This window comes from Eublepharis macularius, chromosome 1 (genome assembly GCF_028583425.1).
Source record: "Eublepharis macularius isolate TG4126 chromosome 1, MPM_Emac_v1.0, whole genome shotgun sequence".
Lineage (NCBI taxonomy): Eukaryota > Metazoa > Chordata > Lepidosauria > Squamata > Eublepharidae > Eublepharis > Eublepharis macularius.
In genome coordinates this window covers 58,975,958-59,002,768 of record NC_072790.1, presented here as the reverse complement: position 1 = coordinate 59,002,768, position 26,811 = coordinate 58,975,958, and the positions used below count along the sequence as shown (strand labels likewise).

The window sequence follows — 26,811 nt, the reverse complement described above, 5'->3', positions numbered from 1 at the left end:
GGAAAACGCAAAAAGTGAGATAGCTCGGCAACATCAGAAGGCAAGTATATATTGCAAGTTGTCAAATAGTACAACCTATTTTGTATCATTTTCATAATCAATTTAATTCATGCTTTCCCAATAATTTCCATTTACAATATCTTATATACTGAAAAGTACCTCAAATTGAGCTCTGGATCCCAGTGTTGGAATATTTAGGAAAAATGATCTCATACATAGAGTCATCTCAAATCAAATATATTATGAAACTCTGAGTTATATGTAATATATTGTGCTCTCTTTCTTATTTGTTTATCTCTGCCTACAATCCATTTATACTTAAATATGTTCTGACTGTCTGGTTATTATGCTTAATTACCTATATTTGTCTATGGTTATATACTATTTGCTGTCAGGCTTTGTTACAAGTTCACTTCAAATTCTTTTTATATTAGTTGATGCAGATTTTCTGGGCTGTATGGCCGTGTTGTAGATTTTCCAGGCAGTATGACCACGGCCATACAGCCCAGAAAATCTACAACAACTAACATTCTCCAGCTGTGAAAGCCTTCGACAATATATCTATTTATATTGCAACCGAAGTTAAATAATTTTTTTTAAAAAATTATAGGAGATTCAAAAAAAAGTGATGAGAAACAACTAAGCTTTCAACATAGTGGAATGCAGGGGTTGCCATAAGTCAGCTACAACTTCACGGCAGTCTCCACCACCCCCAATTATCATACTATTGTATTCCATTTCAAATGACCTGGACTAAATGCTACTTCCAGCTTTCTGGGCATTATTACTCATATAAATTAGAATCCCTGTTTTGTATGCTGGAAAAAGGGGATAAAAACAAAAGTGCAGGCAGCATCTCTCTCTTTTCCCAAGATATTTACATAACTAAAGCAAGCACTCTAGTTGGATGCCTATTTCCTCTCTGTGGTTCGGCTGGTCCTGCATTCACAACAGCAGATAAACACTTTAGCTGACCATTTCAGGTAAAATGATTGCCAGAGGAAATAGGAAATTACTAGCCTCTTCAATGTCATCAAAATGCTTCAGAAATAATAATGCAATATGATGGAATAAGATGTCCAGACATTCTTCTGGAAGCTGCTATTTTAGTCTGCAATTCTAAACCTACATCATGGAAGTACAGAGTATGCATGCTTAGCGCTTGGGCTGCGAGACTTATTTCCCATAGAGATAAATGGTAAACTGTTGAAACTAAATTTCCATTAGTTCTGCATCACTCACACATATGCTTAGCTGAATGCCACTCATTCCATTCCATATTTGCTCCATAGTTCTGTTGTATGCAATGCTCCATTCATTTTCTTCTGATGCTCTCCTGTGAATGTCTATCAATTGTTTGTGTGGATGTGCATATAATGGGCATTTCAATACATATTTTCAGTACATGCAAGGTAGTTCCATAACGATAGCACATATTTAGGCTTGAATACTGCAGAGAATTGCCACGAACAGAAAGGGAAATGTTTGCCAATTCTCCCCACTCCTGCAGACTTTCAATTCCCCTGCGCTGTTCTAACGGGTTCCCTTTCCACCAGGAGCATCTGGGGAGGGGGGAGTAATTCACACTCCACAGCCATCCCCAGTAATCTCTGTCCCATCCAAGCCTCAATGTGTACATCCTCAAAAATATTTTTATTCATTTAGGCTATTTATAAACCACCTCTTAATTTTTTTAAAAAATGTTTTAATTATTGCTTTTTATATCTCTGCATGTTTTTATGTCTTTGCATATTTTTATGCTGTGGTTTTAACTTTTTAAATGATGTGTTTCAGTTACTTTTAATGCTTTTATAATGTGATTTTAGTACCTATGTTTTAATTTGTTAGCCACCTTTATGGCCCTTATGAGGGCAGAAAAGTGGGCTACAATTATAATAATGATAACAATAACAACAACATTCGATTTATATACCGCCCTTCAGGATGACTTAACACCCACTCAGAGTGGTTTACAAAGTATGTCATTATTATCCCCACAACAAAACACCCTGTGAGGTGGGTGGGGCTGAGAGATCTCCAGAGATCTGTGACTAGCCCAAGGTCAACCAGCTGGCTTCAAGTGGAGGAGTGAGGAATCAAACCTTGTTCTCCAGATTAGAGTCCCGCACTCTTAACCACTACACCAAATTGACTAAATTAGATTTTTGCTAAAAACAGCATCTGTTCAAGAAACCAACAGAAAATGGGCAACAGCCATTCTAGACACCACCTCCCTCAACCAGGGGGAGTGGAGGGGTTTGGTGGGGGCTAGTGAAAAGGGGGGGCAGCCAGCCCGATTCAGCATATGACTGCATAGATTCAGGGATGGGGGTGAAGGTGATTTAAGGGACTGACATCTGAATCCACCCCCTCTTTCATCTGCCTGTAAAAGAACATGCACACAGTTCTGATTTATGACATGAAACTTGAAAGGTAAAAGAGAATCCCTATAAAGGAAGAACCTGGAAGTATTCCTTCTCGCATGTTTTCCCATTCTTGCTATCTTCAACACCTAATTTGTCATTGTTCTTTTTTACCCACTGCTGACAGACATTTACTGAATTGTAAAAAGTTTTCTTTATCAGCTCTTCACACACAACTATCTCCTTGGAGTTAAAATTTGATGTCCTATTCCCACATATTAATCCACTTCCACAGAAAAAAACTAAACAACTAGATTTTTCACCTAAGACTGAACTGCTCAACCAGCTCTCCGTTGCAGTCCCAGACAGATAGCAAAACCAGATGGTTTATCAAGTCTCTCGTGGGCCATCATGCATGGCTGTGTTCAGCTTGTGGTTTTTATGTTGCACAGGCCTGGCCTAAGACAACATGCTTAATAAGCCATTTGCTCTGAAATTGTATCACGCCTATTTTCAAACGAGTGTAAAGAATGGATGGTCAAAACGGCCAGTTTGGTTCATTTCCCCATTCGCCAAAAGTGATCAAGCAGCCAATTAATCAATGGTCTGTTCAGCTGTTCACAACCTGTTCATGTGTCTTTGCAGAAATAGGCTATTTGCAGCCATTAGAAGTCAATTCCCTGCTGATGAAGGATCAGCCGACAGTTGGCTTCTGACCAGCAGGCAACTAGAGCCTTGTTCAGCAGTTGTTTGATGCAATCTGAACATATCCTGGATTGCTCACAGTCTGATTGTGAGTGTTGAACAAGGTAAGTTAAACTGCTGATCAGGTTCACTGAGAAACTTGCTGAATCCCCAGTTTTTGAAGGAAAACATCCTCTATATACCTTATTATTTCATCTTCATTGAATGGCTTTATACATGCATACTATGGCCGTCACCACCAGCCCCTCCAGCCTTTTCATTACATTACCAGCTCTTGGTCTTACATGATAATAATTAACGTTCTTCCTCTATAAATAATTTACTTACTCTTCTCAGCAAAAGCAGCTGCCCTGAAGGCAAGAAGAAAAAAAGGAAACAAAAAAATTAATATTACAATACATTAGAATGTCATTAAGAGTCAAAAGTGAGTAACTGGAATTAGTATAAATGTAGAGAGCTTACTTGAGTCGTTGGAATTCCGCATAGGCATCATCATAGGCTGCAAGGAAATATTTCAGTGTATTATAAAGTTTGCCTTGGATTCAGTCTAAAACATTGACACAGAACTTGCTTTTTTAACCTATAACATGGTACAGAAACATCAAATGAAATAAGAATTGCGATCAAAGTCAGCACTGATAAGAAGAGACATAGCATGAACGAAGGTAGTACTATACCCCTTGAAAACTGCTGGTGTGAAATAAATATCTAAAAAAATAATAATGTACTTTTCCCACTATAAAATGGCCTAAATGTTGTCTGTTTTCATTAGGCTGTATCATTGCTAAAGATTCCTACCTTGTCCAGAGAGATCAATAGACCGCTTATGGGCATCCTTTCCATCAAATAGCTCAAAAGTATATTTTCCTTTATCCTTTTCTGTGGGCTCACATATTTGCATCCAGGCAACTTCTTCACTACCCCCAATCCTCATTTTTTCACTAGACAAAATCTTAGATTCCCTGGGAAAATAAACAGAGGGTTTTTTATGTGCCTGGGCATAAAGAAAAACATACTGGCTAGGATCCAAAATGCCATTGCATGATCTCCTTCTAAGGACTTTGGGCTTCTGTTTTTCAAACAGTTGGATGCTGCAGAGCAATGCAGTTCTGAAACTGTGATATGGCATTGGGTGTGGGAAGGAGGTGTGCCTGTTCAAAAGCAAAAAAACAAACCCTGTCAGTTTCACTGACTAGGCCCAAATCTTTAGGCATGCCTAAGAAAACTTCTTAGAACCCAGCCGCTGAAATTGTAATTAAATAAGAAATATTGAATTCTGCTTCAAAGAGAAAATGACAATATGGTTTATTTAAGCATAGACAATGCATAAGCAATTAAGCGCAGGTAAACTAGGAGTAATCAGCTGGTGGGCCATTGTAGGTGGGCCACCTGGAAGTTAACAGTTTCCAGGTGGGGGCCCAAAATGTCCACTGATCTCAGACAGTAGGAATCATAATCCCTAGAGAAAATGGCTGCTTTAGAGGGTGTACTCTATGGCATTATACCCCATTGAGATCCCCTTCCTCCCCAAACCCCTCCTTCCCTAAGCTCAGCCTCTAAAACCTTCAGGGATTTCCCAACCCAGAGTTGGCAACCAGTGCTTCCAGGAAGGATGGGGAAAAGCCATATAGTGGCCTGAGTGACTACTCATAGTGGCAAATCTGGTGCAGACGGTCACATAAAAACCCTCTGCAGTATGGAAACTGAATCGGCGAAATTGACCCATGCAGACTTGGCTACTGATGGGCAGGTGCTTCTGGCTGGAAGTGTTTCTTTTGGAGGACAAAGTATCTGCCTTCATTTTCTCTTTAGAACATCTAACTCTCTCCTATTTCATTTTGAATTTATTTTACACTTATTTTTGCTCTATTCATATTTCAATTTAATAATATACATGAAATTTAAAGGGCTTTTTTTCCCCCAAGGAAGAACATCTGTCACCCAGGGAGGGTTCTATTACTTCTGCTATTTATCATTTATAGTGCTTTCAAGATGTGCATGGCATTCTCAGAGTGAAAGAAAAGACATATGCAAAGACACAAGACAAGCAAGGATGACAGCCAAGGGAAGGGGGATGAGGGGAGATAAAAGGGTATGCCATCTGAAAGCGAGAAAAAGTAATTACATCATATATGATTAGGTTAGCGGAAATTTTGTGAACAGAAGCGCAGACAGTGCAGATGCAGTGAGGAAAGATATCTGTCAAGGAAGAGGGTTTTTGAGATGGATCTGAAGAATGGCAGCAACACCTGTCCTAGGAAGGGCTATCTAGGCACATGTGGCACTGTGAAAAGAGGCACGGGATTTCAACTGAAGCACATAGTTTAGATAAAATCATGTATTTCATGTAGTTACTACCAGTGTAATCCCAACTAAGCGGAGTTACACCCTTCTAAGCTCTTTCTGAGCTTCTTGACTTCAATGGACTTTGAAGGGTATAAACTCTGTTTTGGAATGCACTGTACATCTGGCGCCTATGCCAACAGTGAGGAGCCTGGGCATGGTCCTGGATGCTTCCCTGTCAAAGGAAGTCCAGATCACAGCCATTTCCAGGTCTGTATTTTATTACCTTCGATAGATCAGGCAGCTTGTTCCTTACCTCTCAACTAGCAACCTGGCAACAGTGATCCAAGCAATAGTCATCTCCAGACTGGACTACTGTGACTTGCTCTACACAGGGCTGCCCTTGAAGTTAATCTGGAAGTTACAGCTGGTACAGAATGCAGCAGCACATATCATCACTGGGACTCCAGTTAGGACACACATTAGATCTATCTTATGCCAGCTGCATTGGCTTCCAGTTGAGTTCCTGGGTCAAGTTTAAGGTATTGACAATGACATTCAAAGCCCTAAATGGACTGGGACCTACATATCTGCAGGACCACCTCTCGCCATATGTTCCCCAAAGGGCTCTTCGTTCAGCTGATCAACATCTTCTGGTAGTCCCTGGCCCCAAGGATATTTGCCTAGTCTGAACTAGGGCCAAGGCCTTTTCAGCCCTAGCACTGGCCTGGTGGAACTCTCTCTCTCCATTGAGAACAGGGCCCTACAGGACTTATTATAATTCCACCAGGTCTGTAAGACTGAGGTGTTCTCCCATGCCTATGGAAGTGGTTGAAGTCTGAGCGGGCTACCTGGCCTGCCTTTCTGCTGTGGCCTTGGTCTGCTGTTTATCTGAAACATCTATGACCTGTTTGCCCTACCCCCTCCAATTGCTGAAGTATATAGTTTTAACATCTTTGTTGCTGTTAGATATGGTTTTATGGTTTTAATGGTGTGTTGTACTTTCTATTGTATTATTAATTTTATATTGTATTTATTGTTGTTGTAGTATAACAGTATTGTTACCCGCCCTGAGCCCATTCGTGGGGAGGGTGGGTTAGAAATTTAATAAATTAAATTAAGATGTCAACATTGGCGTAGCCAGTGTTAAAATTTCACCAATATCTTTAGCCCTGCAGCACTTCAAACTGTCGGTCTTGACTGACCTTGTAGGACCAAGGCATCAACCAGCACAATTGAGAGAGGGTTGTAAGATAATGCAATTGCACTGGCAAAGAGTTAGGCCTTTGATCTCAGGATACCAACCACTGTAACTGCTTCCATCCAAGCACCAGAGTGAGGGTTGCAAATGCCTACCTCGGGCTATGAAACTACCATCTCATGCATCATCTACCATGGCCAATGCACATGTTCAAAACTTTGAACTAAGTTTTCATTCAACATGTGAGTAAGTGCTATGAGATTTAAAAGCAACCAACAACAAATGAGATGTTTGTTTTGTTTTGTTTCCTACTTTATTTCTGGTCTGAGCATTACGTGTGATCACGTTTTTAATGTTTAAATCTTTCCATTTTGGTTCCAAAACACTTAACAAAAAATCTGATTTCCAGTTGTTGATTTCTCAGTTTCAAGGAAAGTAAACATGGCCAAGATGTTTTGCAGATATCTAGGCTATGATTCAAATGTTAGCGTAATCAAGTAGGTGTTCTTTACATCCTCAATCTGCTAACTCACTATCATGCTGTAAATTGTGCTTTACGCACAGGAGCCCCGATCTGGCTAGAGGTGACATGCATACAGAAGTAGAGTTTTATATATGTACATAAGGACTTTTTTTAAAAAAAATCACAGCGTTTAAATTTGGCGGATCCTGGGGAACTTTAGCAAATGTATCTGTGCAATTTTCCAATAAATTCAGAATTGCGGGCTCCCATGGTACTCAATACAACAAAAACAAGTGTGCTCCCATGGTACCTCAAAGCCTAACAACAACAAAAAATCTGATATCCATATTATCCAGACACTAGGAGAAAATGGGAGTGTGACATACAAAATGGGTTGGGATGGGAACCCTGGAAGAATCCTTATAGATCAGATTTCAATCCAATGGAAAGTTGATGATGGAAGGAAGAGCCCAGCTTCAATTTTGAAATCTAGTCTAATAGGATTTTGTGATCATTGTTAGTTGACATCTGGATATCTTTCTCCACTATCAGGACTCCATGATCTTTACATTTTTAATCCTTTTATATCTTTTGCCCTTCAGGTTGTGAGATTGCTTTTCTACTGAAGGCTTTGAGGTTATTGATGAAATCTGCCAGTGGATTTTGAAGCTATAGGGTGAAGGGTATGTTCTTCAGCTATAGGCTGAAAAATCAGTTTGGAAACAGCAGAACACTGAAAATTCAATTCATACTGGATATCACGGATAAATATTTTCATCAAGGAAGTGTCTGAGGACAGGCTATTTCAGTTTGTTGCTCTAAGAAGTTGCCTGTATGGGACCTGCAGAAATTGGAACATCAACAAGCCCTCAAGCAAGGCCATCTGAAAACAACTGGGAAGGAGCTCAGCATCGAATCCAGCTACATTCAGCCTGTGCTTAGAAATTTCTCTTCTGCTGTTTACTTGATATTTCGCCAGCTTCAGTTCTCTTCTCAGACTGCTGCTTGGACTTACTTATCAAGAGTTCGCTTCAGATTTCAAGACAAAGATTGCATCAGAATAAGGTTGGGTCCTCAAACAGCCCCGGCATGTGGATTTCTGAGTAAGCTGTTCGCATTGTTTGTATTCTTTTCTCCTGCTGTTCTAATAGAGCTGCATTTGCATTAGAAACAAGGTATGTGAAATGATGGGGGTTCCAAAGTGCCCTCATGGGGCAGATGACTTAATCTCCCTCCCTGCTCCCAAACAAAGCAAGATTGGAGATTTCTTTGCACCTGTTAACTCCCCCATGTATAATGTTTCTACTTCAATTCATACTGAAGAGATGCAATTAAAACTGGAAAGAAGTGCCCAACACTGATTTATTTATTAGTGTTTCTTTAGTGTTTCTGCTGAGAAATGACTAAACATCAGTGACTAGAATATTGATAACCTCACTTCAAATTCTCCATGGAGTTTAACTTAACTCTGTAATACAAAGACTACATTTCTCTTTGATCAGCTCAAAAGTAATCCAAATAGGGTGGCTTGGCTAATGATGACAAAAACTTAATATGAAAAATATATGCCTTACTCTACTATATGCCTTACTCTACTAGTTTCAGCTCACTAGACCGAGCAGACTTCTAAGATGGAAACTTGGTTAGATTCCCTGCAGTGCAATGAGTGGATGATTGCATGCCGGCTTTAGGATTTGTTTTATGCTCCCTGCTATGCAAAGTGCTGGGATGATTCAGGGCTGACTAGGGATTTGCATGCAATACTGCCAGCTGTGCAGATGACAGTATGAAAAACAGAGATTGGCTCATTTCTTATGAAAAACGTTCCCTGCGAATTTCATTTTTTTTAAGTGAAAAAGGAGAATCTGGAGTATAACTTTTTCTTCAAAGCCCACTATTGATGTTAAAATGTTTATTAGCAAATCTCTGGATACCAGGCATAACAGGATTTACAGTGCAATCCTAAGCAGAGTCAAACCTTTCTAATAATATGGACTTCAATGGACGTAGAAGAGCGTAACTGTGCTTAAGGCTGTGCCATTAAAGATGGCTCCCACTTACTTGTGATACCAGCTCACTTTCATTTCCTCTGTGTAGTATTTCAAGAAACACTGAAGTCTTATTCCTTCTGGAGTACAGTGGATCCTCAGCTCAGATGCAGATTTACCTGCAAGCATAAAAGAACATTGATATCAATTGTTTAGGTTTATAAGATCTTAAATTAGAATCTGAACATATTAATTATATGTTTTTGAAGAAGACAATATGCTCTTTACAGGAATTACCAATATGTTAAATACATACGTTATAGTAAATATCTGAAATCTAGATAACATTTTCTTAATAGGTCCAAAGGTAGTCAGAAAATTCTAATATTTATCACTAGATCTAAAAGAAGACCAAGGCTGTTCTCAGTAAATGTTCATATGTCTTCCTCGTCTCCACTATTTCTCGGTCAAGAACATTGGGCTGGACACAACCAATATTTCCACTGGTAAAAAGGAAGGGGTCCCCTTGGATCACCAAAAAGGCTATTTTGGGATCACAGGATCTGCATGGACAAAAGACGTGGCGTGGGGCTATCATAAAAAAAGGAAGACTGAGCAAAAAAGCTGATTGGATCCAACTATGCCACAGAGGCAAATGTCAAAAACTACCTTCTCCACACAAACATCTGACATTTTTCCATTGGGACCCCTAAAATCTCAAAAATTACTTAAACATTAGCAAGTTTCCTATGCTTCCCATAATGTGTATATATCTGTACAATGTAATCTGTAAAATCCAAGTTGCTGCTTTAGTGCATTGAACACAGTCCAGAATTCAAGGTGATTTTATAACTGATTTAATCTTTTGAAGGCTCTCCTGAGTTGCATGAATGGCCAAGAGAACAAAGACCTGCTCTCTCTTAGTGACTTCTTATCATAAAGCTAATAAGCTGCATTGTCCTAAGTCTCTTTCAATAAATGGCAACAAACAAGACAGGGAGGAAAATAATTCCTTCCTTTTAATAATGTCAATTAACAATTTATCAAGGACCTCGTCAGAAAGTTAACCACACACCAGCTCAAGGATATGCATCACCAGAGTCCTTGAGATTTCCTGTTCTTAATGACAAGTAACTCCCTCAGGATGAAATCACACGGCATTGCAAAGTTTGGAACACAACAAGAAGTCAACTTTCCTGCGCCACCAGAAAACAATCCAGAAGTTAGAATCAAGAGTACAAAATCCATCAGCAAGAGTGTAACTGAAAAAGGCTTTAAGTAGCATATGTGAATTTGATCTTAAGCCTATAGAATCATTATTTTTTTTAAAAAAATGAAGCATAAAATGGATTTACTCACCACTGACTCGACTCAACCCCAGGATCATATCATCATATACTGAGGAGAGACAATACAATATATTAATATAGGAAAGGTAATTCTGCATTATTCGCATAGCATTACATTAAGCGAGAAAAAACAATGATGATGTGATGGTTATTTCAGCTTACATTTATTATTATTATTATTATTATTATTATTATTATTTTAATAAAGAAATTTATTGGATCGGTTAACATACATTTCACAGATTACATATTACATCTTTTTTTTTAACTAGTACTAATTGTCTTACATTTATCAATTCAAATACACATTTCCCACCCTCCCTCCCCCTTTTACCCTAGACCCCCAACAGCACTAAAACCTTTATTTATTTATTATTGACTTCATTTATACTCCACTTTCCTCCCCAATGGGGACACAAAATGGCTTACACTATTCTCTTCTCTTGCATTTTATCCTCACAACAACCCTGTGAAGTAGGTTAGGCTGAGAGTATGTGACTGGCCCAAGTTCCCCCAGCAAGCCTTCACAGCAGAGCAGGGATTTGAACCTGGGTCTCCCAGATCCTAGTCTGACAATCCAACCACTAGCATCATGCTGGCTTTCATTCCTGTGTATCATTCCACTTTCCATCATTCCATCATTCCTGTTTGGTTCTACACCTTCTTTCCACTTGTGCTCCTGTCCATCTGTTGCAGAAGAAGTCCTCTGCTGAGGACCACACATTCCTCTGGTGCTAAGTGCTTCACTCACACCAGACCAATCTCTTTCAAGGAGCCCCAAACTGCCTAGGGTGAGAGAAAGATGCTTTGCAGTAGAGGACCACCTCTGCAACTGACAAAGAGGAAGGCAAATGGAAAGAAGGAATAGGATCTAAGCCATTGGTAGTAAAGTCCAAAGCAGGCCAGTTCAGACTTGAGATATGGAGAATTGGATTTGGTTGAGGATCTGGATATCTCTCATTCCCAGATTTATTTTGAATTTAACACTCGGGGATACATTTAAAATAGCAACAACGGCACCCATAGCAGCAGGCAGCAGTGGAAAGGAACAATGTGAGAAGCAAGAAGTTGAGGGTAGAGTGACTGGGAGTTGAAAGGGACATGTCTGGGGATGGAGGGAGCAGAACAGCAGCACCTATAGTCCACCTAGATCTTCAAACAGCCATGACTCACACTGACTTTAGCACATCTTCACATCCCTGTTAGAAAGTGAAATCTCTGGAGTACTCTTCATTTGTTAGTTCTGCATTTACAAAGACAATGATAACTGCCAACCTGGACCACTGCTATATTTTAAGTGTTAATCACAACAATGACAACACAAAGAACAGTACTACTTTTTTGAACACAGAAAATCTTGGCAATAAGTTGACACCTATAGGGACATGATCTTTACTAGCACTAAACAGTAGAATATAAGCTCAAGGTTAAGGGACTTGCAGGTCCTCCCCTTCCCCGTTCTGAAGATAACATGCCACAAATACAATCTGCCAGGAATGATGACAAATTCTTGCTTTAAACTTTTTTCCTGCAAATGTTGCCTTTTGAAAGTCAGCAATGGGGCGGGGGGGGGATAGAATTGCACTGGGATTACATGTTCCACTCCTGCATACGCAAAATGAAATCTTACAAAGCTATCAAGTCCCAGTTCTCATATTGCTGTGATGGGTCATGTTTAATTGCTTATACTTTGTTTCAATATTGTTTCAGCTCTATATTGGATTTCTGCTTGTTTTCAAATTTCTGCAAAGTTTGCATATGCATACCCTATTGCATTTTTAATAGAATGTCCCAGCAACAGATCATATTGACTTACACTGTGCAATCCACCTTGAGTCTCAGTGAGAAAGATGGACTATAAATCATTCAAATAAATAAAAAAGCTGTGCTCACATCTACTTATTTCTTGGATCCATCCTGAGAACAGCTGGTAATGTACATGCCAGATCCTGTGTGGAATTGCCCATCAATGGTAAAGAGGAACAAGCTTTCCTGTCATATTTCTCAAGACTTCCGAGCAGATATTTTTGGAAGAAACATCAGTTCTCTGGACTAAGAGGGCTTCAGTTTCTCCCACAGAGCCGATCTGCCACAGCCCTTGTATTCTCTAGGAGCAGGAGAACTTACAACTTGCAAAAGAGTCTTGTCCCCTTCTCTACCAACAGATGTGCAGGGAAAGCCCAGCAAAGTTGAGCTTGGTAAAAAGAACCTGAATACCTCCCACCTGGCCCTGCTAGCACATCTACTAACTCATGACTCTTCTGCTGATCTTCCCACCTGCTGGGGGGCATAAAGGCAAGGACAGGTGGTCTGCCAGGCCTCCTTTGAGAAAGAACTGATACGGTGTGCACACACTTCCTCATTAGCGCAAGAACATGCTGACAACACTACTTAAGTCTGTCTTTTCATATGATGCTTGCCTAAATGGTATCCTAAGGGAACAACTGAAATTAACTAGAAGACATTCTTCAAATGGACCACGTGGATCATTGGTGCTGAGGAGAACTGATTAATAAGTAGGGACTGTGTTAAACATTACAGAGGCTTGTATCATTGGAGCTTAGTAAAGACAGGTGGGTTTTTTTTTTAAAGATGGGGCAAAACCCTTCATAACTTCAGAATTCCTGAGAGGTTCTTCTACTTAGGGAAGTTGAGAGAAATGCCTTCCCGTGGTTTGGAAGGCTTAGTAAACATTCATTACTTCAGTGTAGCAAAATAGAGCTTTACCTTTCCCTGATACGTCGAGAGTAGAGACATCTTGACCTCTGTCATCACTCAGGGTTGCCTTATATTCACCCTGCTCCTTTTTGGACAGCTAGAAATCAAACATGGCACCATTATTATTAAAAGTAATGTCTTTTAAATGTGATGTAGTTTCTATAGCATAAAGAGAATTTATTTTGAATGTTGCCCAAACAATAAAGACGTAAGAGGAAATGGAAGTGAAAGCATGGTTAATGAGGTAATTTTATTGCATTCATACAGTTCACTATAAATAGTAGATTTCACTAAGTTATCAAGATGTTTCTATTCTTAAAATATCATTTTCAGTCTGTGTAAGTTAAAATTAGCTTTATAAAGCACTATTCATTTTGACAGGGATGTGATCATCTCTGGTTTTAACTGCTTATATATCAGTTGATCAAATAGCGCCTTCTCAGGTCTTGCTTATACCCATTATATTGAGTTTGGTCTCATTAAACATGAATCAAGAGACAAACATAAAAGAATAAATTAAGTAATGATGATCACCTAAGAAAACATGCTCCAGTTATAGAATCCTAAGTGTGGCTTCTTGAGACTAAGTCCCATTGATATCAGTGAGATTTGTTTTTGGAAAGGGGTATAATCCAGGTTTGGCCCATTTATTTAGGAGAAAGTAGAACCTGTACTGTACTTAACTTTACCACTGAAATCCATAGGACTGAATATGCTTAAGTTCGGCTAGGTCATCTTGCGCACAGTTCAGCATAATTGATCTGAGTATCAGCAAACTCTCTTTATGGAGTGGAGTAACAGTCCATTTTTGTGTTTAAAAAGCCATGCTTTCAAATTAAAAGTTGCTAGTCAAAAGATCAAAATTTTCAAATGATGTAACTAACAGTGCAAAACTTTATGCTGGAATAAAGTTTGTTAGGTTATAAGGTACCACAAGACTTGTTTTTTCTTTCCGATTCATTTTTTGTTTGTTAACCAGTTTCATTAAGATGATTCAAACTACCTCTATTCCTGGATTGAACAAAGACTTGAGATGTCTTATTCATTACACGTATTTTAGCAAAACATGGGACCCCTCATAACTTACAGGTGTTAACTACATTAGCATAATTAGTAAATACGTTTAGATTTTTCATGATGAGAATTTTACATAATTACACTGCACTCCATAATTCCTGTATTTCATGGACTCTTGTCTGTGTTGTGAGTGTTTTGTTAAACACTCCTACCCTAAAAAAAAATTGCATAGTGAGGGTTCAGTCATTGCATTGGAAGGAGTAAGATTTATTCCACAAAAGTTGAATGAAGAACAAATTACGGTTAGTCTTTAAAGTTCCACGAGACTCCAACTAATTTTTTGCTGCAACAGATTGCCATGACTAAGCTTCTGAAATTATTCTCTCAAACCACTTTATCTTTTAAAGAAAACTTCCTAGCCTAACTGTGGCTAATAGTCTAGTTCATGAAAGTGATTATGGATTGATTTAGAGCAGACACCATGCCTGGAGCTCTCAACACTTTCGCTTTTTAAAGAGCAACCACACGGGGATTGCAATGCCAGGGAAGTGGGTTCTTCCTCCTGATCTTTTCTTGACTTTTATTTCCCCGTTTGAAATATATACATAAGTAACACAGAGGCAGCAATGGGTTTAGACTGGAGTAACTCTGCTTAGGATTTCACTGAGAGTGTCTTCTGTTTGCACAACTGGACCAATAGCTGTTCCTCAGGACCTTTTCTGGTCAGAACAGCAATTTGGGGCAACCACTCCCCAGTGCCATTGTCTGGATCCAAATCAGACTCTGTGCCTCAGCTAACTGTCACAAAACAACACTTTGGAGACCCAAACATAGAACTCCCAGAATCTCACCTAGATTGACAATCCCACCGATAACAGTACATGCAATGAGGGTGCCCAGGAAACAAACTCATCTCTGCCTACAGGTAACTAGAAGGAGCTTTATATACCATTAGGCTTCACTATGAAGGGTCAGCATTTTTATATATAATTTTTATATATAGCAAATGGAATAGGCAATGTCAACTGAAGAGGTACTAAAAAGAAAAATGCATGAACAAAATGATAAAATATTAACAAAGAAAGCACATTCAACTGATATTTGCCAAGCTTTCTGAAGGAATTAATTTATGATATCACTGAAGAGACAGGAATGATTATGTATGTATGTATGTATGTATGTATGTATGTACCTTTAAAAATGCAGAGACTGTTGTTTGGGAAGAGGTGGAAATGTTCTCATAGGAATCCCTAAAACTTCCTGGCAAAACTTGAACCAGGCAATGATATTTTTCCTTGTGACTCCCTCTTCCACCTACCCTCCTAAAAAAAACATTTTTGAGAGGACTTGGTAGGTTCTAGAAGTTAAAAAGAGCAATTGGGTGACACTGCTAGCAAAGAGATAACTCAATGTACTAAACCATTTTAGTATATTATAGCTTTGGGGCATCCACTCTACAGGTTTCAGCCCAAAGTGGTATCAGCATCTGCTACTCCAAGCTTCTGCTTACCAAATATACTGATGGTTTACCTATATTGCTTTAAAATCCTCTTTCTAGTTACCTGTTTGACATCCCCCCCACCAATGTCTGTAATATTTAGTGGTCCAGTCCATATTTTATTATAGTTCTAAGGCAACAGAATCTGGATCAGTTCCAGACCAGGTTTTACTTAGGGCTCAGGATAAATTGTCTAGGAAAACTGCCATGAAGGGCTTTATAAGGCTTTGTGTTCCTTTCCCTATTCATAGTGAACAGGCTTATATCATATTTACTTAAGAAGACCCTCTGTATCTTCCTGAATGATTAGAGTATTTTACACTGTTGTTTCTTATCACTGGATTATGTCTGGATGGTGGCCAACTTGCATATCCTCAGAGGTCTGTCTGCTACCTGATTCCACCCATACTACTCCTTCACTTTGGAATAATCAAGTTTACTTCAAGTGGGCATGGTCAAAATTCATAAGCATTCCTTTAAATAAACTGCAGTCAGAATTATGTTAGCTAATGCCTGTGTAGGCTGTAATGACCAGTTTCCATTAACTTAGTAATTAACTAAGTGTTCATATCATAAAAATATACTTTAAACTGGCAACAAGATGCCACCTAGAAAAAATATCTCCAGTCTCAAAGCATAGCCCATAACATGAAACGGAAATAAAGGCTTGGGATGTCAGCATCAACAGGAAGCTTAGGATAGGAGAGTTCTACATTTCTGCAACAAACATTTCTATATGATCTTAAACTTCACAATGAGACATTAGGAAGGAAGTTGTTGACTATGTGTCCTTTAGGAGTCATCGTACCATACCCTTGGAATAGTCATGCAGATCAATTCCTTCTGCAGGTCAGGCAGCTCTTCAGGCACAATTCCAGCTCCATCTCTGTACCACTTGAAAGCAGTCTCCTTCTTCGTATTTGCTACCTAAACAACAGTACCAAAAGCTATTCAATATTAGAACTTATTATTGGCAAGTAGAGATGGGCACAAACTGAATTACAAACCAAAGTTCATCACGAACTGGGCCCATTTGTAGTTCGCAAACCAGCAGTTCGTGGGTGCTCATTTCTCATGAACCATATCAAATTTTACCCTGTTCATTTGGTTCTTATTTCAGTTCCTCACTGCAGACAGCCTGGCATCGATCAATCAGTTTCCTAGGCAACGGGGGGGATGGGCTCTCTGCAGAACTTCTGCTGACCCAGAAGTGACGTTTTCATGACACAAACCAGGGCAAATTCATGAAAGTTCGTGAAATGCAACTAATCATGAACCGTGCTGTTCAGAATTTTCCCAGTTCACACCCATCTCTATTGGCAAGTAATTTCTTTATGTGTCATTTGTCTTTCAGTAAATGATCTAATAACGTATGTTACAACACCATCTTCATTTATACTGGAAATAATCAGAAATAGTAGCTTAAAAACATATGGGAACAATTGAAGGTTATGGCCTAATTTACGTAATAATAGAGTGGAAAAAACCCTGAGGAATATTACAATCATCCATATAGCAGGAGAGAAACACAGTCTGCCCACTGTGTCTTCTATGGGTCCAAGTAGATCAGATACTAGAAAAAACTTCAGCTGCAATGAGGAACACCACCACACAGATAGTTTGTATGTTTTGTCCAATAGGAAAAATAGCTGTGGTAGGGGTATTATTATTATTTCTATTACTGCTGCTGCTGCTGCCGCTGCTGCTGCTACTACTACTATTATTAAGCCTTTCTCACTGAGATCCAAGGTAGATTATGAGCTGCAAGTGAAAATACAATGTTTTGTACAATTGTTCTGGGAGAAAGAATTAAACATCCTCCCAAACACTTCCTTGATCCAAATCAGTGTCAATCAGCAGCCGTTATTTACAAAGACAAATACACTAGGGACCCATTCACATAACAGATCTTCAGCCTCTCATCTGTTTTAATCCTAAAGTTCTGAGTGAAGCCAAACTGATCACAAAGAACCACATGGTATTTATCTTAGTCTGTTGTAATGGTGGGAGGGAAGGTGCTATGGTATAGCCTGATCTTGTCCGATCTCAGAAACTAGACAGGGTGGATGGGGGATGACCAAGGAAGACTGTGTAGAGGAAGGAAATAACAAAGTATCTCTGCTTCTCACTTGCCTTGAAAGGCCCTTGCTCCCCATAAGTCAGTTGTGACTTGATGGAACAGATGTACATATGTTGTAAAGATACCTCTGGAACTGCTATTAGAAATGTTTCAAACTGGACTCAGAAAGGATCCAACTTCACAATTCAAAAAAGATTTGGTTTAGGGACCAACGATGGCTTTTGGAGTCCAGGGTTGCTGTTAGTCATAGGTCCTTGTCTAGGTTATAATTTTCCAAAGCAAAGAGAAACTGTTTGAAGACAGACCTTTTGAAACACCAACTGGAACTCAGCTCAACATAACGCCAAAGCAGAAACAGTATTTTCAGAGTTGCTTTACGCTTGAAATATAGTTGCGTATCGGTTGACATATGAAATATCGCTCAATGAGTGAGTTTAAACTGTAACTTCAAAGAAGCAATTTTAGAAAGAGTTTTCAAAAAGAACAGAAGATGATTGCTTTTCAGAGATGCTCTTCTATGTTTTGGAACAGGCTGTCTATCAAAGAGCTGCTGTTTGTTCTGTAACCGCAGTTTGTCATTCTTGTGTTACAGAGACCAGAAAAATATGAGAATTAAAAACAGGTACAGCAAAAGTAAGCATCCTTGTCCTCAGCAGTATCAGCTATCAAGGACTGAATTATTTAGGAAATATGCAAGGCCAGGCAATGTAATTTGAATACGGAGACAAATTTGAGGAAGAACTGGCTTTTTTTTTTCTTGTTGATTGCAAAATATACTGCAAGCTCATTTGAAACTTGTAAAAAAAATCCAGCAGATCTGGTGCTTTGATACTAAATTATGACTTAAAAACAATTTCAGCAATTAATCTTTCATAATCTGTCATGGAGGGTTATATCTTGGTTTTAATTGGAAAGGTTTGAATCATTTTATAAACCATCTTGAATTCTGTGGGAAGGTGGGACATAAATGCTTAAATATTTAAAACACTTAAAACTAACTAATAAACAAACAAATTCAGTATAGATCATCTTACACAAGCTTAGAACTTGTGCTTTAGTCCTTTTATTGACAGAGCTATAAGGGGAAACGTACACACATTATAGTGCGATCCTAAAAACACTTTCATGGAAATCAGTCCCACTGAATAACATTAGGAGACCTTCTTGGGGTTGCTCCCTAAGTTTGTAGGTGAGGACGGTGTGGTTTGGAAAGACCTGAGTTAAAACTGCCACTCAGCTGTGATGCTCAGAGTGTGACCTCAACCCTTTCTCAGCCTAATTTGCCTCAGAGGGTAGCTGCAAAGAAAAATGGAGGAGGGAACAAACACGTATCCTTGGAAAAATTGTAGGACAAAAAATAGACTTCCAGTCTGAAACATGCCAGTGTCTGACTTTCAGCAAGCAGGCTACTGAATGCAAAAGCAATGGCACCAGTGATGGGAATTTGTCACATTTCCAGATTGTATTAAAGTGAATGTTGCAGAAAAGCTTCCTCTTTGAAAACTGCTACATGTTTTTTTCTAACTTTTCTAAGCAAACCGTGAAAGGTCAACTGGACTAATGAAGACTTGATGCAGAGATGTATTTTAATAGTAAAAGAAGGTTTCTGTAAATCGAAACAACTAAATTTTTCCACAATATGGTAGCCAACAGGGCTTTTCAGCATAAAAAGGAATTTATAATTCCAAACAAAACAAAAGGAAAACATTACTGTTTCATGATTTTGTGACACCCTACTGAGACTTTTTTCATTAGCTGTTGTTGTTCATTTGCCTAAGATAAGGAAGCTCTTTGTGTTGTAATGTCTATGTTTATGATATTTTGCCAATGTTTTTATCTCATGCTGATCAAAATAATCCAATATAAAAAGCCCTTGCATGACTTACATTTATCCAAGAACACATGTAATTTTTAAAAACATACTGAGACCTTAATCAGGAAAGATACAAAAGATGTGTTGTTGAATCTTTATTTTAATCGATTAATTTCATTTAAAAGAAGCCATTGGAATATAGCTGCAGTGCCGTTACCTATCCCATGGACTGTTCTGTGAATAGCAACTGACCCTTGCCAGCTGTAAGCAATACTTGGGAATAGAAAGCAGGTTACCTTATCTCGTTCATCAAAATCAGTGAGAGATACAGTGGACCCTAAGTGTATTACTTGGAAGTAAGTCCCACTGAGATCAGTGTGGCTTCTTCCTAACTATCCAAAGGATTATATTCTCAAATATACTTAAGGGTTTTTTAAAAAATAATGCTCATAATTACTTTTTTTTTACATTACTTCTGAAAATTAAAAACAATACAACCTGTCAGGATCAAAGACATGAACTATCTAAAAATATGGTCATTCCTTCAAATTTATCTTCCACTATAAATGCATTTGTTTACATTTCAGAAAGTCATTTTACTAAAATATACAAAAAAATCCTGTTCACCTTACAGAGAAGCAGTACTTCACATTCTTCTGAAACATCCCAATACAAATACTCCAGAAAATGAGGACCTAAAAACAAGGAAGATTTTCATATATGTCATTGAGTCATTATTGACCATTTCCACCACTTCGGAGAAATAATGGAGAGGATTCCACTACCTTACAAGTAGATTTCCTCTAACTTAAGTGGTTCTTCCTCTTTAGACTGGAGGAAGACTTTGTGCTTGAATAAATGACTAAACTTTGCTTAATGGAGTAGTAGGATCTGGATAGGATCCAAAATGGAAAACAAGCCATGCATTCAGGCTTACAACTAATGCCCAACTAATCTAGTCAGGTGAATGAAGACACATGAAAACATGAAAAACACAGTAAGTCTCACTATTGCACTCATAAGAAGGGATGAAAGATTAGCCATTGCTCTCTGCTACTTGTACATGTTGTGGTAAACTTGTATTTTCATACAATGTGAAGCAGCATCAAGGTTCTGTAATGAGAGAAGGCTCCATCCCCTCATCCCAAACTTGAAATGGAACTGGGCTTGGGAAAGCCTAGTCCTTCCTATTTTACCTTGTTTCCTCAGGTATTCTCTTCTCTGGAACTCAGCCTCAGCCAACACAGCCTTAAATGCTAAAAAAAAAAAGAGAAAAAAAGATTTTTTTTTTAAAAAAAATGTTCACTTAGGTATTCAGAACTATTTAAAATACATTATAGCTTAAGCCAGACAGGTCAGGTAACTTACCGTCACCAATGAGAACCAATGATGACTGATTCTTGGCTTTCCCATCTTGAATCTGCACTGTGTAGGTACCTTCATTCTCAATAGTAAAGCGGTCCATGACCATCTCAATAAGACCAGTTGGACGATCGCACTTAATTCTATGTTTCTGAAGATTTGACAAGTAAAGAGAATATTCACTGGATAGGTTCACTATGGATGAAAATGCTTACAATGTGCATCAGTGATTCAAAATTGGGAAACGAAATCAAATGGAATTAATGCCGTATGAAACATTAAAGATAATAAGAACACTATAAAATAAATACTATCTTTCTGCAAAACCAATAGTATTACCAAAGCATAATACATGATGAAGCTGGTGAAAACAGCTTCCATTCTAAGTTCCATGCAATTGCTATTTGCTGCTAGTTACCTATCTACAGGATCACCTACAGTAGAGATGGAGGACAAGTGAAAGAACAACAACTGCATATATGTAAATTGCTTTTCCATTTCATATTCTGTGTCTGGTAGCGGGCAAGCTTTCTCATTTGGAAGGTATGGTGATCAGGGTAGCTGACTATTTTACAGCGCTGGAGAGAAGCCAGTTCTATCTGGTATGTTGTATTACCTTTCTTGCTCCTGTCTACCACACAGATTCTTATTACTACCACGTCACATAGTGAAGCTATTAGAAATGTCTCCTAGTGATGGCCACTAGATTAGATGGCTTTAAAAGCCTTTTACAAATTCCTAAAGGATAGGATCTATCTATGCCTATTAGCCATGAAAGGGACTGCCTAGATTAGCTCCATGGTTTCATGGTTTCATGGAAAGAGCTCTGTGCCCTGACTAGCAAAGGAAATTCAGATCCTTGGTCAGATATGGGAGGATCAAGAATACCCTAACTTGTTCATGATGGCCCCTAGGGAGACATGGCACTTACTAATGCCCCTAAGAATTAGTTGGTATAGCCCAGTAGGGACAGAATTAATGAATGGAAGCAAGGAGTCTGCTGTGGAGATTGAAAAGGTTTTCAGGGCTCTTATCATCTTGAAATTGGAAAGCTATGTATGTGAAAAGCTATTGAGTAAAAGGCTGGGGACTAAATTCAGTATAAGTGGTATTAGTCCCATCATTATACTGTTATTACAGGTCTATGCCTTTCAAGCTGCAGGCTGGTTACTGGGCTGTCCGGTTTGCTGAAAATGAATTTCCTTTGAAAGAGCAGAAAGTCAATAGAATCCAGCAAACTGGTGGATTTGAGGAAAAACTAGACTTGACTCACCACAAAGTTTTTGCAAGCAAGAACATGTTATTTAATTGAACTCTCTCAGACTATCTGTCGCAAGTTTCGTTCTGTTACACCAATGTGTTAGCTATATAAATCTTTCTTGTATTGTTCTGTATGGTGTAGGGTTTTGAGTTAAAGACATTCCACTTTGCCTTGTAAGCTGTGTTCCTAATTTAGCCCCACAGAACCCACAGGGGCAGAGGTTATGCAAACTCATTTGATGATTAAAAAAACTTGGCCTTTTTACTTCCATGCAAATGCAATGAAGAGTTCAAAGGCATTTTTTTAAAGGAGCCTTGAAGATGGTTACAGAGGGTACAGAAATGTCTTACTGCTCCACATTCCAGAACTGGGCATCTACAGCACAGAGTCTTAAAAGCCTTTGTTATTTTAGAAGATTATCTTTTAAAAACAACATATTTTATCAGTCGCTATTATTATTTGTAAGGGGTTTATTTTAAATATATGTATTGCTTGTCTTACGCAATAACTTTCCTAATGACTTTACTCATTTTTTCAAAATCTTCTAAAGAAAGGCAAGGTGGCATGAAATATACTGCAAGTTTAATATTTTTGCAAAGGTTTTTAGCAAAACATTGTTTTTTTGCAAATATACCATTTTTTCCTCACACCTTCAATAGTCTTCTTTGCACCGGTCTTGTATAATTTCTAAAACTTCTATTATGCAAAATCCTTTGAGACTGACACAAATTGGTCAAAAGCACTTCTGTCTTCCCATTAGTATTAATAAGTTGGATTTGGCTTTCCCCTTCCTCCAGCCATCAAAAAGCTGAAAGTTGGGGTACCTTTCTGAACTATATTGTTATGTTTTATGGGGGTCTATGGCAAGATAGAAGAAGCAAATGCCACACACCTTGCTCTTGTGTGGCATTTAGTTCTGTTCTACTCGCAAAAGACCAATGGGAGGCAACTTCGTCCAACTGCTGTTGCCCTTTACCTTGCATAGCATATTGTCCAGAGGGGTCCCTGACTCCCAGCAGTGGCTTCGTAGGGGGGGGCACAGAGAGTTGCTGAGGGAAGGGTAAAACAGGGCATATCTGCTTCAGCAAACTCCATGGGTTTAAAGGAGTTTTGATACAACCTAATCTACATGTAGATGCAATAGGTCTGCTGTTCCCACATTCTGTACTCACAACTAAGGGCAAATTTCACATTTATTATAGGTCATTATTGAAACAGAAAAGTGAATTGTTTTTTCTGTACTGCATTGGACAGAGGGGTGGGGGGGATCTGTTACTTTGTACCACATTTGGAATGTACTGTATTTTCTCCCTTTCCTAGCCAGACTCTGCAAATAAAACGGCCAACTGTTGTTTTTTTTAAAAAAACACCTGAATTTAGTCCTGTTTTTAATGTGACATCATTTCAACCATATTTCTAAGAAAGTCTGAAAGAATTTGTTCCAATTAGGGCTTTGAAGGAAATTATCTATTTTTGGCCAATGTTGAGAACCAGACGATATTCTTGCTAGAATTACGGTCTATTGAACATGATCAGCAGCTGCAGTGCCTGTCTCTAAGCAGGTTTTAGAATATAATTAGATTTCTAGCTATTGCCATTATGCAGCAAGATGAAGTTCAATGGTTTTATGGCAGCCATAAATACAAGGCTTTTATGTGAATTTCCACAAAAATATCATCAATCTCAAAATGTAAACGTCACCTGTGGATTGCTAATTAAAGAGGTAAAATAATATTCCAGTTCCGTTTCTTTTTAAGTGTGCCTCTTCTGCCAATGCTTTCAAAGCATTGCTAAAAATACTAAGTTGGAGAGTGAAAGGGAGAGCATTCAGATCTGGAAACAGCAAAAAAAGTGATAGTCTTTGGACATAACTGTGGAAATAAAGAAAGAAAAATCACAACGTTCTAAATGGATAATGTTTCCTACTGGGCCTGTCTTTATATAAACAGTGACATTATCTTTGCTCGTGAGAGTTTACAAAAATGGAAAAGATCCATAGAATGTTTCTTTATTATGTAAGACCTTTGAAAGCTTTTTGTGTAAGGGGAGTTAAAAAGACACTACAGTGCAGATGAATAAGGAGGGATGGAGTTGTCAAATATGCTTCCACTCCCATTATAGCTATTACCAATATATTCAGTTCCAGGGGTGTACTAAGTGTACATAACTCTCAGAAATTACAAGGGCACAGTTTGCAGAACTTGATCGCTACACTGCATATGGAGAGTGTAGCGCAGAGCTGCTTAGCCCATAGTTTCACCCACAATAATACTGAAAGTTATCCTTTCCTGTCAAGGGGAGGTGGGGGATAGTAAGAAACAGAGATTGGATGGCATGAAGGTAGAAAAGAAAGCTGAGGCAAATGTTTTATCTATGTGTAATGGTGTATTTGTGATAACATTAACCCCTCTTTTGATAATATGTGACACTGAGGAAGACTATTTGCTGAAACATATTTGGCTTTTTGTGACATATATCACCACATTTTGTTTTGTTTCCTTTATGATATACAATGTTGCTTTTCGTGTGTAATTTTCATGTGTTTGTATTTATATGTGGTATAGTGATTCAGACCTTTTGAATTTATTGTTTCAGGTATGTATCCATGTTGGCCTGCAGTAGAACAGCAAGATTGGAGTCCAGTGGCACCTTAGAGACCAACAAGAATTTCAGAGTATAAGCTTGTGAGCCTTAAAGCTCCAGTATCTGATGAAGGGAGCTTTGACAGCCAAAAGCTTATACCTTGAAAAACTTGTTGGCCTTTAAACTGCCACTGGCAGTTTAAACTCATATGTAGTTCATACAGGGCCCTCAATAGACATGTTTTTATGATGGGGAATGTTCTTAAGAATTGTTAAAAATATCTGTTTGTTTATACTTACAGATATTTTAACTATTTTGTTTTTCTTTCCTTTTTTTCTCTGTCTTTTGGGTTACCTAATCTGTTTTCTTTGGTTGGGCTTTCTCTCCTTCTTTTTAGAGAGCAAGGTAAAACCTTCCAGATTTGATAATACCTACTCAGTGTCTACTCACTGCTAATCAACCAACCCAATGATGCTTTAAAATAATACATTGAAACCTCCTTCCATTTTTCACGTGAAGTACTTCACTTGCTAACCTGGCCATGTGACCAGGTTTCATATGCAGTGTGTGACTTTGTACCCACATCTATATATAGGGTGACGAGCCATGAAAAACAAAGTTCCTTCGCTGTTAGGGCTGATCCTTTTCAAACAAAAGTTGCTCTGTAAAGCCTGTCATATACATTCCTTCTGGGTATGTACTTACATCACTGTCAACAACTTCGGTGTCATTGATGACAAATCTGTAGCTAGCTTCTGGTGACAGGCTCTCAGCCTCAAGCCAGAAACGAACCTGTCCTCTATCCAAAATCTCATAGGCTAATTCTGCTTTCAGAGGGATTGCTGCCGGGGAAAGAACAAAGCATAAAGTCAACATTTGAACCTCGTTTGAAATAACTTCACAACATGCATGTCCCAGAAGGTTAAAGCTTTTGAACACATTAAGCAACAAGCAAGCGAAATGCAACCAAAGGGAAACTCAACTGTATTTGCACAGATGTTTATTAAAAGCTTCTTCTGTATGAGTTGAAGCACAAGCTGAAGTGTGTATTGATTGCACTATTTAGGGCTTTTAAATACATAATCCTGTAAATATTAGTCATATCCAAGCTGAATCCATTCCCCCAAACACATTTGCAGTGGTGAAGATAGCTCTTAAATAGAAACTAATATTTGCATTTAATTAATAGAAGGATAAGCAAGCTGCTTTATATATTTTTAAAAAGTTTTAATTACTTTGCTCCAATCAACAGTGTGTAAATATATTCCTCCTGGGACTGAATATTAGATTCAGAAGACCTACTTACTTGGATTCCTGATTTCATGGCTTAGTGTCATCAGACGTTCAAGCTCTGAAATGAAGAGTATTGTTGAAGTTTAGTTTATTCAGATCATCAAAATAAATGTTACAAACACTGTATGAGTCCATGAAGTGCCAACAATCTTTAGCTCAATAAGAAAAATGCCTATAAAATCCCATTTTTTATGAAGACTCAAACATGTCAGAATATACAGATAATTTCAAAAACTATAGCCCACAGAATTAAGAAGTCTTGATGATGACATGTACAAGAATTTAAGCAAGATGGAAAACTCACTTAGTAAGCCAATAAGAAGCCTGCATCTACCTTTCCCCTTAATCTGTTGACCCTGTTCCCTGGTGCATCATTTTGAAAAGGCTTTCTTGAAGAGATTACAAAAGGGAATGAAAGGTGGCGGACAAGAAGTATTTACAGAGATATATTATAAATGTCAGAAAATCCTTCTGGAACTTGTGCAAGAGGCTGGGTTCTACATAGCTGGATACAGAGATTAGCCTACTTAGCATATTAGAATTGCTAATAAGGACTCAGAAAATGGAACTAATTGTACGGTGTGCAAGTTTGCAAGCAACAAAGAGAAGACAAAATTAGTAAGTGAATAATCAAGAAAGGCAACAGATATTTCCATCTCATTCCAAAATATATTATGTGCAAGTAAGTTTCATACAGTTGAAGCTTCAGTAGGTTTTCAATAGGTGGTGGAAATGGGTGGGTTTCACATTAGGTGGGATGTATATGAATCAATGAATTATGAAGATACAGACACAATCATGTTCTATAGAATATACATAGAAATAATCATCATA

The 26,811-nt window shown here is 38.3% G+C and overlaps 1 protein-coding gene across 2 annotated transcripts in view; it reads right to left on the bottom strand.

Moving 5' to 3' along the window:
• Positions 1-26,811, bottom strand: part of MYOM2 (myomesin 2) — a 105,265-nt gene that overhangs the window by 2,878 nt on the left and 75,576 nt on the right. For both annotated transcript variants that reach the window (XM_054982628.1, XM_054982636.1), the window contains exons 24-35: positions 25,991-26,035; positions 25,390-25,526; positions 20,847-20,991; positions 20,675-20,734; positions 20,106-20,173; positions 16,399-16,512; positions 13,080-13,167; positions 10,363-10,401; positions 9,077-9,182; positions 3,867-4,030; positions 3,531-3,567; positions 3,396-3,418 (exon numbers count right to left, since the gene is read on the bottom strand). In XM_054982628.1, coding sequence (XP_054838603.1) covers positions 3,396-3,418; positions 3,531-3,567; positions 3,867-4,030; positions 9,077-9,182; positions 10,363-10,401; positions 13,080-13,167; positions 16,399-16,512; positions 20,106-20,173; positions 20,675-20,734; positions 20,847-20,991; positions 25,390-25,526; positions 25,991-26,035 — 1,026 coding nt within the window. The remainder of the gene's footprint in view (positions 1-3,395; positions 3,419-3,530; positions 3,568-3,866; positions 4,031-9,076; positions 9,183-10,362; positions 10,402-13,079; positions 13,168-16,398; positions 16,513-20,105; positions 20,174-20,674; positions 20,735-20,846; positions 20,992-25,389; positions 25,527-25,990; positions 26,036-26,811) is intronic.